The following is a 15645-nucleotide window of genomic DNA, read 5'->3' as shown; positions in this document are numbered from 1 at the left end:
GCCTATACATAGTCAGTAGAAATACTTTAATGGACTTTAGTGGGATAGATCTTACATTTGACTAACTGAACTTAGTTATTAGACACATCTTGAAAATGTTGGCATCACAATTTTATCCATTTTAGTTCTATAAAAAGAACAAGGCTATAGTTCTGCACAGTGTCTGGTTTAAGTATGTACAGCCTCGTCTGTTGTTGATGGTACAGTGGCCTGATGTTTGTGTCGGTTCTCAGTCATCCAGGTCATGGCTCTCCACTTACAGTTTAATCAAGGTCAACCTGACTGCTTGTAGATTTTTGAGGACATTTCATTTCTCATCCAAGAAGCTTCTTTACATCTGACAGACTGGTATTTAACCAGATATTTAACCTGTGTGGGGACGTTATTCATGGCATTGATACCAGAGGCTCGTTAGTGCCCCTCCCTGTTGTAACCACTGTCATTAGTATTGGTGGAGTCACCTGACCCCAGGAGTGAACAATGATCATTACCTGACTCCAGGAGTGAATATTGGTTGTTCAGGTCGCAAGGGGTCAAGGTGGTCAGTGTTGAAGGTTGAAGATGAAGAAATGGTGTCTGAGACTTCCTTCTCGGCTGAGAGATGGTTTCTTTAAGTGCACTGTAACTTTTAATGTCCTGTTTTATCATCTTATTCTCTTTTTAGCTTCTTTTTATTCCTAAATTTAACACTTTTTAATTGTCTTTTTAAAAGTATGTTTTCTTGTGTTGCTTTTATATTGTTTTAATGGCTTTTATGCTCTATGTAAAGCACTTTGAATTGCCTTGTTGTTGAAATGTGCTATACAAATAAACTTGCCTTGCCTTGCCTTATCTTAACATAGATCACTTCCCTCACTTCTCTTTCAAATCATCTGTCCTCCCTATCCAAGATGTGAACATTGTCGTCCTCAAAGGAATGTCCCTTTTCTTTCAGGTGCAGGTAAACTGCAGTGTCTTGACCTGAGGAGTTGGTCCTCCTGTGTTGAGCCAACCATAGATAGATAGTTATGTTTGTTTGGGAGGGGTGAGAATATATTCAAACTCAGGTTTGGATCTGGTTCGCCTGAAAAGATGAGACTTGGCCCTGAATTTTTTGGGGAGTTTTTTCTTGCCCGCTAAGATCAGTTAAGTCAGGGGGTGTTGTCCTGCCTGTTAAAAACTTGTGGGCATGTCACCTCAGTGACATGCAACATGTGTGGGCATGTTGAACCTTGAGTTGAACCTGGACATAAGGTTTGGTGTGTATTGTTTCTGAATTGCTAAAACACTAAACCCATTCCCTGCACCAAATGCTCAGTGGCCTGAACCCATTTACTGAATCAGTCATTCTTTTGGCAAAACATTAAACAATTTTCACCTTGGCACGACACCTTGGCAGCTATCATTTTCTACAACCATTGTTGACATGGTTCTTCAAAACAGTGTCAGCCTTTCTGCTATTGATCGTATTCTCTAATGTAACATGAAGCAAGTGTACAGACTACTCTTTGACTGCAACTCAAAAAGATACATGATTTCAGTATGTGCAACTAAGCATATATTCAGACACATTCAGTGCTGATCGTTTTCAGTATAATACCATACTACATACCAGACAATTGGACTCGAGTCATAGTGACTCAACTCGAGTCAACTCGAGTCACAAATTTGACGACTTGCGACTCGACTTGGACTTGAAGGTAAAAAGACTTGACTCGACTCGACTTGAGACAGGCTGGCTCGGACAACTTGTAGCATAAGTTTGTCTTTCATATCATATTAGTATAGAGCGGTGCAGGTTCAGACCATTGAATGATTGATTGGAGGCAAAACTTTTATTCCTTCCTTCTTTTTTCCTCCGACAAGTTTCTCTCTGATAAGTTTCTCTCTCGTGATACTAGACCTGTGTTGAAAAGATCGATCCTCCAATTTTGAATCGATCTTCTTTTAAATTTCCATGGATCGATCTGTACGCCCAAAGATAGATCTTTTAATATATATAAAATGCTGTTTTTGTGTGGAATATGAACGTATGTCTGGGGAAAATTACAAGGAGGGAAGCAAATTTGGGTGGCGCAACCCCTCCAGTGGTTTCACCTGCACCTGCACCACCAAGAAAAAACACTACAACACCTGCACCAGCACCGCGCGAGTCCAAAAGGCAAAGAAACTTTCCAGGCTACAGCAGCGCACTGACATAGATTGTGTAACAAAGCGAAGAGTTGCCACTCCGCTCTCTTTTCACTGACTAACAGCAGCACACTGGCTTAGCTTGTCTATTCAAAGAAGAGGTATCACTTTGGATAGTTTTGTTTTTTTTTTTTTTTTTTTTTTTTTTTTACTTATCTATGTTATCCCATGCATGCTACTGTTCATTCATTGGTAGTTGAATTGTTAGGTCTGTTTGATAAGTAATTTACATTTTTAAAACAAATAATAATTTAACATATTGTTAAATTATTTGACTCACGCTTACTGGTAAACATCTACTCCTGCAAGATAATTTATTATGTTCTACAACTCATAAACATACACTAACACTACATACTGAGTGTTTGAGCAACATATCTCCTCTGGGCTACAAAAGGTGGTCCTAGCCATTTTTACCAGTCTTACAGCCATTTTAATTATCAATACCTATATTAATTTGTTGTCAAATGACACAATATAATACAAGTACTAATGTGTTGCATAACTAGACAGGCATGTAATTCAGTAACAGCTCAAACTGCTTTCTAAATAAAACTAACCAAATCAATAAGATCTTATCTAAATCTAAATGATCTAAATGATCAGACCTGTAATGTTGTAATGGACAAATGAAATCAAATAACCTGTGACTCAACTTGACCTGACAGCCTGTGGCTGACTCGACTTGACATAACTTATGACTTGACTTGACTTGACAAACTTGTTACTCAACTCGACTTGACTCGACATAACCTTGTGACTTGACTCGACTTGCTTGCCTACAACAGGAAAGACTTGGACTTGCTTGAGACTTGGACCAAATGACTTGAGACTCGCTTGGGACTCGGATCGGGGTGACTCGTGCAATTGTCTGCTACATACTACTGTCAAGCTACACTATATTGAAATGTATGTATATAAGCAGTGCAAACATTTCATAGGTCATTCTACACAGCATAGGTCTGTCTTTCTGTATCACTTCCAATGCTACATCTATTTTTATGTATAGAGAGTGTTCAAATTGGATTCCATGGAAATACCTTGTGAATACATTATGGTGGATGAAGCTGGGTTCAGTTGCATCAAGAGGAGAAGGATATGCAGGAACGTAAGTGGCCAGCAGGCTATTGTCCAATTCCCTGGCCAGTGTGGTGGCAATGTGACACTTTATACAGCCACAGGTAATCGATAGATAGATAGATAGGTATACTTTATTGATCCCAGACTGGGAAATTCACACCACGTTCTCCTCCATCATGCCCCCTTGGAGTGATATAACACCAAGCATCTTCATCCATTTCTAGGTGATGCTCAGGATGTCTTTTTAGGGTGTGTGCAGCAGGATCTTGAGCAGGCAGAGCGTCCTGTCTATGTCATAGTTTTGGAAAACATCGGTTTTCACCGCATTGGGGTGGTTCAGCATCAATCAGTGATTCATAAATGTTTGCCTTCCACTCTACTCTCCTTTTCCCAACCCCGCAGAAGAGTTTTTCTTTGCATGGTGAAGTACAGTTGTTGGTGACAACCCTATACAAGGGAAAATCTTGGACAGGTCATGGAATTGGCCTGTGGTGGTGTAGGTGTGGAATCTTGCCAAGAGCGGATTTCCCCTGTTGCCTGGCAGAACATTGCCTGTGATGTAGATGGTGTCTTCTGGCCTGACCCACAAAGATGTGATGCTGAGGCCAAATTAATCACTTGGCTATTCTCCTACACCAAGGATGAGGGCAAGAACATCGTACTGGAAGACACACTTCTAGATCTTGATCAAGAACTCCCACAAAGGGCAGACTCACGTAAGCTGTTTTCTGATTTACTCAAACTCTCAGAGAAAGAATTGAAGATACATCTACATATGGTCACGTTGTCTGATTATTGAAAGAAGGATATGATCCCAAGGGGACTTCGACTGAACAAATTCCCTACTTTTGGCCATGACAATGATGAATTCAAAGAAAAATGGGAAGCAATTCTTAACAAATGCTCTCTGACTTGATCCTCTTGCTGATAGAGGAAGCAAAGAAACAGAAATTGGCCCTAGACACACAGATTGATGATTTGAAAGCCCAGTTCTGTGAGGCAGAACCTGATCAACACAGACTCCCTCTAGAGAAAAAACTGAAAGAATATATAGAAAAACTGTCAGCCCAATTGAAACAGGTCAAAATTGCTAAATTTAAACGTGACCTTGATGATTACAGCTCTGGTGCTATATACAGTTGGGGCAAAAAGCACAAACGCAGAGATAGGAGAGTTTCCTTTAATCTCCCAAGCACAGATGATGATAATGATGAGGATGACGATGACATTAGGGAAACTGTAAACTCAAGTTCCCACCGTCGTGCAGCTGTGACACATGATACAGATGATTTTTTAGATTCCGGTCCCAGTCCACACAACCAACCCCGCGGAGAGGGAGAGGAAAATGAGGAGGGGCAGGCGGCGGAGGCTACAATGGAGGTTACAACCAGCGTCCGTTCACCAGGCGCCAAATCCAACATTGGTAGTGTTCAACCTCTCAGATGTCACCCTCCCAGAGGACCCTGTCTCAGTCTTGTGTAAAGGCCTTTCATTTGCCCATACTTATAAAGGTAAAGACTTTGACACTAAGGTAGACCTATTCAGGTTCTATAGGAGTTTACACTTAAAGGCCTGGTATCACCAGAACAAACACAGTACTCTCATTCACTCGGCTGGTGCAAGTGTGACAGATGACAGACTTAACTCTCCTTTTCGGCCCAAGTCCACTTTTCTACCCTTTACTACCAACTCCACATTCAACACTTTTACCAAAAAGGTTTCTTATGAGGTAGAAAAGGTGTTCAGTGAACAAGACAAAATAAGGCATTACAATTTAACAAAAAAAGAATCTGAGGCACTTCAATGGCTGTCGGACAGGGATGACATCATCATCAAGAGCTCCGATAAAGGAGGCGGAGTTTGTGTGTGGGGCAAAGAGAAGTATGTGGCAGAAGCCATGTGTTATTCCAAACTCTCATTTAACCCCATGGCAAACATGAAAAAGGAAGTTGAAGATCTTCTGAACATAGCCATAGATGAATGCTGGATTTCTAAGAAAGAGTATGATTTCCTTCTGTGCCCACATCCACGTATTCCCTCATTTACAATGCTTCCTAAGGTCCACAAGAACCTGGAGAACCCACCAGGAAGACCCATCATCAGTGGGAATGATTCCATCACTGAGCCTATGTCTAAGTTTGTTGATTACTTCATCAAACCATATGTTGCTTTATTACCTTCGTACATTCAAGACAGCACTCAAGTACTCAACCAAGTTTCCCAGATAAATAACATTGGTTCTTGCATTATGGCGACAATGGATGTTGAGAGTCTTTATTCTAATATAAAACATGACGATGGTCTGGAAGCTTTGAGACACTATTTGAGGTCTAGACCTGTTGATCAGATGCCCCCTAGTGATTTTATTGTGCAACTAACCAAGTGGACTCTCAGAAACAATGTCTTCCTGTTTCAGGACAAACTTTACAGACAGGAAATGGGGACGGCAATGGGGGCCTGTTTTGCTCCCAACTATGCTAATCTGTTTTTGGGCTTGTGGGAGGAAAAATTCATTTTTTCTAATGCTAACCCTTTTCAGGACAAAATAGTGTGGTGGGGCCGTTACTTGGATGATGTCATCATTTTTTTTTTTCAGGCACAGAGAAAGAGCTGTTAGATTTTCATACATATGTCAACACAACCAATGACAGTGTAAAACTGAGCTTGGAATATGACAAACATGCCATTAACTTCTTAGACCTCTGTATCTCCAAGGATGACCAGGGTTACCTGCACACTTCCATTTTCAGGAAAGCCACAGACAGAAACACCTTACTCCATGCAGACAGTTTCCACCCTCCATGGCTGATTGACAATATCAATTCAATTTCAATTTTATTTATTTGTATAGCCCAGAATTACAAATTACAAATTTGTCCCAAAGGGCATTACAGAAAAATACAACATCCTCTGTCCTTAGTCCCTCACATCGGATGAGGAACAACTCCCTAAAACAAAACCTTTAACAGGGAGAAAAATAGGAAGAAACCTCAGGGGAGCAACAGAGGAGGGATCCCTCCCCAAGATGGACAGACATGCAATAGATGTTGCAAACACAGAAAACAAACAACAAAAGATATGTGGATAGATAGGTGGCGGATGAGGGATGATGACGCCAAGGGAAGCCAGATGCACCAGAGCAGCCAAGGACCCGGGCCACACAGCCACCTACACCATGAAGACCTGGATCTAAAATATCCCCTATGGACAGATTCAGAGATTGAGACGCATTTGTGACGATGATGAGGACTTTCTCTCTCAATCTGATGACTGCAACAGCGCTTCAGGCTGAGAGGTTACCATCCCAAGGTCCTCACTCAGGCTCACAACAGGGCAGTGTCCCTTGAACAGTCTGAATTGCTCCGCCCCAAACCCAAACAGGAGCAGGCCCAAAAACCATACTTTGTCACACGCTACAGTAGAGAAGCTGTCCAGGTGAAACGGATGATCCAATGCAATTGGGCCATCATTGAGAGTGATGCTTCACTACGTGAGATATTCACAGAGCCTCCTGGCATCTGTTTCAAAAGGGTTCCCACAGTCAGGGACAAACTTGTCAGGAGCTACCTTCAAGGTCCCAAACATGACACTTGGCTACGCCAACCCAGGGGAACTTCCGCTGTGGTCACTGTAATTATTGTGAGAACATGGTGATTGATTTTCCATCTTCTCTCAGCTTCACAATTGCTTGTTTTTCACCCATAGACAGCTCTCTGGTTTTCATGTTGGTTACACCTCTAACTATAAATGCAGTCTGCACAGGCAAAACCCAAATCTGAAACTGAGCGTAGACATTCAGTGCTATTTATTGTTTGAATAATCAATGTAATGAGACACCCCTGGGCCACAAAACACACCTGTCATTAGGTTGGTTTCCATCCAAATATATCGCAATTTTTGGGCGAATTTTGTCAAAATGCGCAAAAGAAAATGCGAATTTATGTCTGTTTCCATTAGTTTTGTTTTGCGATTATTGAGAGGACAGTGCGCCGTGAGATGACGCCATAAGATAGCGTCTGTGTGTCGACTGAACAACAACAAACACTCAGCTGATACTCAACAGCTGATCATGGACAGATTCCTGCTGAACTTGTCGGCTCTTGGGAGAAGTCTGGTTACCATTTTGGCAGCGCTAACTTCGTACCGAACCATCCTAAATAAGGAATAAGAGACTAATAATAATAATAATAATAACTAATAATAAGACTGTAGCGTAGAAGTGTGACGTGGTATCCGGTCCAGTCATCATTTATTCGCCAAACCTGTTTCCACAGCAAAAAGTCGCATTTTTTTTTTATCGATATGCTGAGAAATCCACCCCCTCCAAGCATAAAAACTTTTTTGCGAATTTTCGGCCGTTTTTCGAATTTCTGGCGTTTCCATCCAAGTTTTTTTTTTTTTTGCAATTTCTGAAAATGCAAATAAAAATAGGTGGATGGAAACCCAGCTAGTCACATGTCCCAATACTTTTGCTCACATGAAAAATGGGTGGGTTCAAACAAAAGGTGCTATCTTCTAAGTTGTGTATCAGATCCAGATGTAAATACCTGGAAATAAAAGCTGAAAAGTTGATCTCTTGTCTCATATTCATCTTTTGATGTCAAACCCAAATGTTTTCAGTTTATAGCAAAAATAAAGGAATTGGCCTCACTGCTCCAATACTTTGGAGGGGAGTGTATATTGGGTCTAGTCAGTGTCATCTACCTGTGTCATACAGGTAATGGATAGGATGCACTTCAATTTCATATTATTGTAGAACTGATCGATACTACATACTACATGACAATGAAACACCAAGTGCTTGAACATTTTTAGAATCTGTCAGCACAAAAATATTAAAATTTGAGGATAAATCAGGACCTCGGCAGCTCCAAACCAAAAAATATCTGCATACTGATCACTAGTTTGCTGCATTGCTAAAAAATGTTATCAGGGGTGGTTGATAAATTCATGGCCTACTTTATGTTAGTTTTACACATAACATTACACAAATTTAGTCCAGCCATCATAAGACTTATGGATCTCTTCTGTGCAGGGACGGTTTTTGCTATGGGCAATGTGGGCAACCGCCCAGGGCGCAATCTACTTGGGGGCTCCAAAAAAGAAAAAAAAAAAAGTGCGTCCTCCAAAAAAAAAAAAAAAAAAGACGACCCCTCTTTCTCAAGACCCTTTTTTGGAAAAATAGGCTACTTTTTATATGGACAAAATCTTGTTTGAATAAAAAAGCCACCGGCCAGTACCGCGCCCACCCAGTCAGGTCTGCCGGATCTGACAGGTGAGCGGCCGGTGCCGTGGCCGGCTCGCCTGATGCCGCGGCACCAGTCAGGGGGTGGGAGGTTGTGGTAGTAACATGGAAGGGCGCAATGACATCATCATCTGAGGCAAAATGGCGACCACTGACCTCCTTTTCCATCTTCAAGAGAAGGTAGTAGACAGAGGGTGCCAAATCAGGAGAACAGGGTGGATGTGTGACTAGTTCAAATCCACATCTCTGGATCACAGCCATGGCCACTGTGGACATGTAGGGTGGAGCATTGTTCTGGTGGAAGAGCAACCTATTTGTCAGTTTTCCATGCTGAATCTTCTTGATTTTCTCACATTGCTGGCTCAGGAGATCAGCATACTCAGGTGATGGTGTGACACTTTTCCAGGTAGTCCACCAGCAGCACTCCCTCTGCATGTCCATCACCTTGCCTGCAGAGATCACTGTCATGGCTTCTCTGGGAGGAGAACCTGCGTGTTTCCACTGTTTCGACTGTTCTTTTGTCTCTGCTTGGAAGTGATGGACCCAGGTCTCATCCATTCTCATGATTTGCCAGAGAAAACTCTTAGGATCTGTCTCTGTGGATGAGTGCATGATGGCTGTTTCCCATTTTCTTGAGAACCACTGACTTTCAAAGTTTAAGTTGAACTGCACACAAATTCATAGAAAACTATAGCTTATCCTGTTCTAACTTAGGCCACAAACTTATCAATCACCCCTTGTATAATGTCATACACCTTAATAAATGATCTAAGACAAGTGCTCCTATCCTGAACATGTTTGGTTTGTGTGTCCCTACCAGACGAACAGAAGACCTGGATGACCCAGAGGCAGGCTGCAGCCCTCCTGGCATGATTGCTGTTGTGATTCAACAGATTCAGCACCAGCCGCACAGCATCGGCATCCTCCGCTTTAACACCTATACGACGGTCTGGAAACAGACAAACAGTCAAATATGGCCACTCTGGTTAAGACAGCCGCTATCAGCTGAATATACTATATACAATAAGGTAAATCTCTTTTTTCAGTGTACATTTGCACATCTAGATACTGTTTGTACATACTGTATGTGTGGCCCTCTGTAAACATGTTAATGTGTAAGGAACCCATTTGAAAATCCTTTACATATGCTTTTAATTTCTGTTGTTTTTAATCATATTCTCTCATGTTAAATGTGGCATTTGTTCTTCATATTTTTAAATGTTTAATTTCCTTTCTTTTTATGTACATTTCATACATAAAATGTACATAATGTACATGTTTTCTTTCTCTCAGTATGTTCTACTGTTAATTTGCACATACAGCAAATTTGCTGCAAATCCATAATTATTTAATACATTTTTTAAATTTTTTATATTTCATAGATGTCTGCTTAACCCTTTGAAATCTAAATTCCCATTCAACTTATTCGTTACAAAAGCACAAGAGCAAAAAGGCGATTACAAATGACCAAGAAATGACCCAAAAATCTGCAAGACATTTGTAAAAAGTTCCAAGAAAACTAGCATAAATTGAAAATTGAAATGAAAATAAAATACATTTAAAAAATAAAACATTCCAAGAACTAAATTACCGGGACAACTTACCAAACAATTTTCCAAAAACTTTTTCAGTTAAAGAGTTTGTGGGTTGCGAAGACTTGAGACTGCGTCAAAACTGTATTTTCATTAGTATTGGCTACATATTTGGGCCAAATTTCACAACTCCAACTTACAGGATGACAAGGCTGACTCTTAAAATTTGAGATCTTATTATAATGGCTACTATGTTTGAATTGGTGCAATTTTCTTGTATCCCAGTGTCATCTGACCAGGAATTTCTTTAAATAAAGTTATCAATATACATGGACGTTAATGGACAATGGTTTACAATGGATTACTTAGCTATTACCTTGGCAGTTAAGTTAGGTAGATTGGTAGTTTGATTACTATTTCCCTACTGTGGCAGCCCACTATAATAAGACCAATTTTTCAGTTTTATCAAATTAAATATGGGCTATCTCTGCTGAGGCACAGCTTCATAATCAAAGTGAAGAGCAATATGTGATTGTGGACATAGCAAGGGGAGCACACAGATGTATCTTCCATATCTTCCAGCCATTTCCAAGGCATTCACAACTGCTGAATTTTATTAGTCACTGACTACTCCCAAAAAGTAGTTGACTAGTTGAGTGGGGGATCTGGCACTGAGTCTGGCGTTCAGAGTGCTGCTGGTAAAAAAGGAAACGTTCACCTTGGGCCATCTGTTTATCTAAAAGTTTTAAACAGCCTTCTGTGAGCGTTTGGATTTTGATTGTGTGCACTCGCCAGGAATGTCAGCAGTTTGCATAAAGTTCATAAATTAATTCAATTCCTTACAGCGCAGATCTAAAATTACAGATAGACGACTAGTCAACACTGTCTTGACTATGAAATCCCTACCTACAACCTTAGTATATGGCTCCATTACCAACAACACAGGGCATCCACTGCATTTGCTGCAGCACATAGAACTAGGTTTGCAAATTTCATCCGGTATAGAACTAGTTTTGGGGTGTTTTTTGGTTTGGTTTTATTGTGGTCTAAACTGAATTGGCCAGTGCCAAGATAGGTGGAGCAGCACAAATGGGGGGTGTTTTTTATGCACACCAACGCCACTGTGTAATTTTGGTACTACTCTGTCATTTAATATTGTTATTGCTTTTGTCCATAAAATACAGGTCTTAGTGAAAGCAATGTACACTGTGATATTTTCAAGGCAGACGCACACTGGCACAGACCTTGCAAAAATCACATGAACCACTCCATGGCCCAGAAAGTGAATTAAAGTTTTTCCAGTTTGAAAGGGCATTTTAGTCTATGACTAGGCTGGTTTCCCGGTCTGGGAAACCAGACCATAGGGTTACTCACCCAACCCACACCCACAATACTATTGCTCTTCTTCTATTTTGGCTCCTAAACATTTACCCATTATTTACACCCATCCTCACCTCTGTGCCCAACTTTTGCCAGTAGGTGCAGTAGTGGCAGTAGTACAGTGTAGTTGGGGCTGAGACTGCGCCCAGTGTTTACCAGGGCAGACAGCAAGGCCTCACTGCCGCCTTTACTGATCATGTAGTGGATACGACGATCTGTACCTGAATAGAAGAGAGGAGAGCAATTGTTGGACATAGATAGAGCAATATCACATGAAAAAACAGAAACATCAACTTCTACTTATGGTGATTATTATGTTTAGTTTCAAGATATAACATGAAACCAAAGATGTGATGGCCTAATTCACTACATGATACATACATAGTAATAATCTGTAACATTTTCAATCACACCTGAAAAGTCACCAGAATATATATGTATATATGTATATATCTATATCTATCTATCTATCTATCTATATATATATATATATATATAGATAGATAGATAGATACATACATACACACATACATACATACATATATGTGTGTGTGTGTGTGTGTGTGTGTATATGTATATATATGTGTGTGTGTGTGTGTGTGTGTGTGTGTGTGTGTGTATACATATATATATATCTATATATCTATAGATACACTATATTACCAAAAGTATTCGCTCACCCATTCAAATGATCAGAATCAGGTGTCCTAATCACTTGGCCTGGCCACAGGTGTATAAAATCAAGCACTCAGGCATGCAGACTGTGAAACAAGACATTTGTGAAAGAATGGGCCGCTCTCAGGAGCTCAGTGAATTCCAGCGTGGAACTGTCATAGGATGCCACCTGTGCAACAAATCCAGTCGTGAAATTTCCTCGCTCCTAAATATTCCACAGTCAACTGTCAGCTCTATTATAACAAAATGGAAGCGTTTGGGAACAACAGCAACTCAGCCACGAAGTGGTAGGCCACGTAAAGTGACGGAGAGGGGTCAGCGGATGCTGAAGCGCATAGTGCAAAGAGGTCGCCGACTTTCTGCACAGTCAATTGCTACAGAGCTACAAACTTCATGTGACCTTCAGATTAGCCCAAGTACAGTACGCAGAGAGCTTCATGGAATGGGTTTCCATGGCCGAGCAGCTGCAGCCAAGCCACACATCACCAAGTGCAATGCAAAGCGTCGGATGCAATGGTGTAAAGCACGCCGCCACTGGCCTCTAGAGCAGTGGAGACGCGTTCTCTGGAGTGATGAATCACGCTTTTCCATCTGGCAATCTGATGGACGAGTCTGGGTTTGGAGGTTGCCAGGAGAACGGTACATTTCAGACTGCATTGTGCCGACTGTGAAATTTGGTGGAGGAGGAATTATGGTGTGGGGTTGTTTTTCAGGAGCTGGGCTTGGCCCCTTAGTTCCAGTGAAAGGAACTTTGAATGCTTCAGGATACCAAAACATTTTGGACAATTCCATGCTCCCAACCTTGTGGGAACAGTTTGGAGCGGGCCCCTTCCTCTTCCAACATGACTGTGCACCAGTGCACAAAGCAAGGTCCATAAAGACATGGATGACAGAGTCTGGTGTGGATGAACTTGACTGGCCTGCACAGAGTCCTGACCTGAACCCGATAGAACACCTTTGGGATGAATTAGAGCGGAGACTGAGAGCCAGGCCTTCTCGACCAACATCAGTGTGTGACCTCACCAATGCGCTTTTGGAAGAATGGTCAAAAATTCCTATAAACACTCTCCTCAACCTTGTGGACAGTCTTCCCAGAAGAGTTGAAGCTGTAATAGCTGCAAAAGGTGGACCGACATCATATTGAACTCTATGGGTTAGGAATGGGATGGCACTTCAGTTCATAGTATGAGTAAAGGCAGGTGAGCGAATACTTTTGGTAATATAGTGTATATAGATATATAAATATATATAAATATAGATATTTACATCTTTTTTTTGTGTGCTAATTTTCTGGTCACTTTCTGTGAGCATTTTACTGTGCCTTGGTGAAAAGGCACCAGATAGTGGCTACAAAAATGTACATTTCTATATGCTCAGATGACTGTTGAAAATGATCAGAGAGAGGTTACAAAAATGTACATTTGTATATGCTCAGGTGAATGAAATCAATGCCTTTTCTCATCTGGTTATACAACCAGTCAACGCCACACGGACTCAATGCTAGTGGAAATCTTCTTCCATCGATTTCACATCAGCCTTCTTTATAAATATTGAGCTGTGTAACATTAGTTGGGTTTCCATCCAAATATATTGCAAATTTTAACAGAATTTTCAGAAAATCGGCAAAACAAAATGCGAATTTATGCGTGTTTCCATTCACTTCTGTTATGCAAATATTTGGAGTTGGGTCAGGTAAGCAACAGGTGGCGCTGATTCTCCAGCCGGGTGACATTATACCACTGCAGAAGAAGAGGGCGCAACATGATGACGCATTACAGGCGCGTCAGCCAAAAATCAAAACTTTATCCAGTATAGCATTAATATTGTTTTCTTTAATTAGTTCAAGAAAAGTTAAAGTCTCTTCTTCAGTCCAAACATATGGGTGTTGTTGTCAGTGTTTACCAGGGCAGACAGTAAGGCCTCGTCTGTACAGTGGAGCATAAGTCGTGTGAGTATGAACGTCACCGTTTTTTTGCAAAACGCTTCATTTCCGTAGTATTTTCCTTTTATCAATACACCAACTTTTCCACCTCCCCCAAGAGTAAAAACTTTTTTTGCGATATTTGGAGATTTTTTCGAATTTTCAGTGTTTCCATTCAGGTTTTTAATTCCCAAATTGAACATGTGAATAAAAACAGTTGGATGGAAACCCACCTAATGACAGTAATAGTGCAGTTACTTATAAATATTTAGATTTTTTTTGTTTCTTTGTTTGCTTTTTGTTTTGAAGCAGTTAATAGCTGAGCCCTTCTCTCTCCACGGGCTTTGCCGAAACATTATTTTTAGGTGTAATAGCACCAGCATCTGTATTCAGAGGGTTTTTTTTTTTTTGCCACTGCTTTAATATTTAATCTCTCTTTATTACTGCTAATCTGAACAATTAATTTGAATCTTGGCCATTGTATTTTCTTTTTGTCAGCATACCACTACTGTACTACTAACCTATATTTCTCCAACTACAAATAAAAATTGAAAGAAATTCTTTATATGATAATCTCATATTATGTGGACCAAGATGGTTATAAGCTGACATTATCATGAGTTTACCAGCTGACAGCAGTTCGTCCAGGACATTGAGGATATTCAGCGTGCTCTCAGTGTCTCCTGCATTCTGTATAGTGGGATAGAGTGAGTGAGAGAGAGAGAGACAAAGAGAGAGAGAGAGACAAAGGGAGAGAAAAGATTGAGTGGATGCACTGCAGTTGTTGCTAGTTATATCAATCAATCAATCAATCATACTTTATTTGTCCCCAGGGGGAAATTTGGTTTAAGTTACATCCCGTCCAAGAAACACAAAAAGACATAACAAATACAGGGTTACAGGATCAGGAGAACTTCGGGTCAGCCACCGCGTGCAGCGCCCCTTACGTTAGATGAGAAAGGAGGACATTAGGGGGGGGGGATCATGCCTTGATGCCATGATCTAAAAAGAAAAAGTTAGTGATAATGGTGTGTATTTGGAGAAAAAAATAACAAAATTAAAAACCTAAAATAGCTTTGTTACGTGTCAGATTTTATTGTTAAATCCTTAAAATCAGGAACGGCTTCTTTGAAGGGTCACAAATTTAATGTTTAATGTTAAGCAAACACACATACATGGAAAAATCCAGCATAGAAAAGGGCGAGCTCACATCTTCCTCTTATGTCATTAATTTCCTATTTTAATGTTGTGAAACATTTTGTAACCCTGGTTCAAGAAAGGTGCTATATAAATAAAACTTGCTTATATACAAATGTACACATACAAACCACTGAAATTATATACAGTGGTGGAAAAAAGTTTTCGGACACCCTTGAAATTTTACACAATCTCAAATATTATCATGAAATATTTGTGGAAAAATCTTTTTTGTGTTTCAAAAGGTGTGGCTGCATTAGACAGATACAAACAAATACAAATTATAATTTTTTGTTTATTGTTTATAAGAAAAACTAACAAAACTAAATTCTTCTGACCTCAGAATCTTCCACAGAATCGTCTTCCAATTCCTGGCTGTCCAGTTCTTGTGTGCCTGGGCCCAACGACACCGGGCTAACCTCTGTCTCTCATTGATCAGGGGCTTC

The 15645-nt window shown here is 40.5% G+C and overlaps 1 protein-coding gene across 1 annotated transcript in view; it reads right to left on the bottom strand.

Moving 5' to 3' along the window:
* The window catches only part of agbl1 (AGBL carboxypeptidase 1), a gene marked incomplete at its 5' end in the record, with an annotated part of 188366 nt that extends 173668 nt beyond the window's left edge, over positions 1–14698 (bottom strand). The window contains 3 exons of the mRNA XM_030053330.1: positions 9312–9443; positions 11481–11627; positions 14629–14698. Of these exons, the coding sequence (XP_029909190.1) occupies positions 9312–9443; positions 11481–11627; positions 14629–14698 (349 nt within the window). The remainder of the gene's footprint in view (positions 1–9311; positions 9444–11480; positions 11628–14628) is intronic.
* Positions 14699–15645: the final 947 nt, after the last annotated feature.

This window comes from Myripristis murdjan, chromosome 6, assembly GCF_902150065.1.
Source record: "Myripristis murdjan chromosome 6, fMyrMur1.1, whole genome shotgun sequence".
NCBI lineage: Eukaryota > Metazoa > Chordata > Actinopteri > Holocentriformes > Holocentridae > Myripristis > Myripristis murdjan.
The sequence above is the reverse complement of the archived record's forward strand: the minus strand, read 5'-3'. Positions and strand labels throughout refer to the sequence as shown.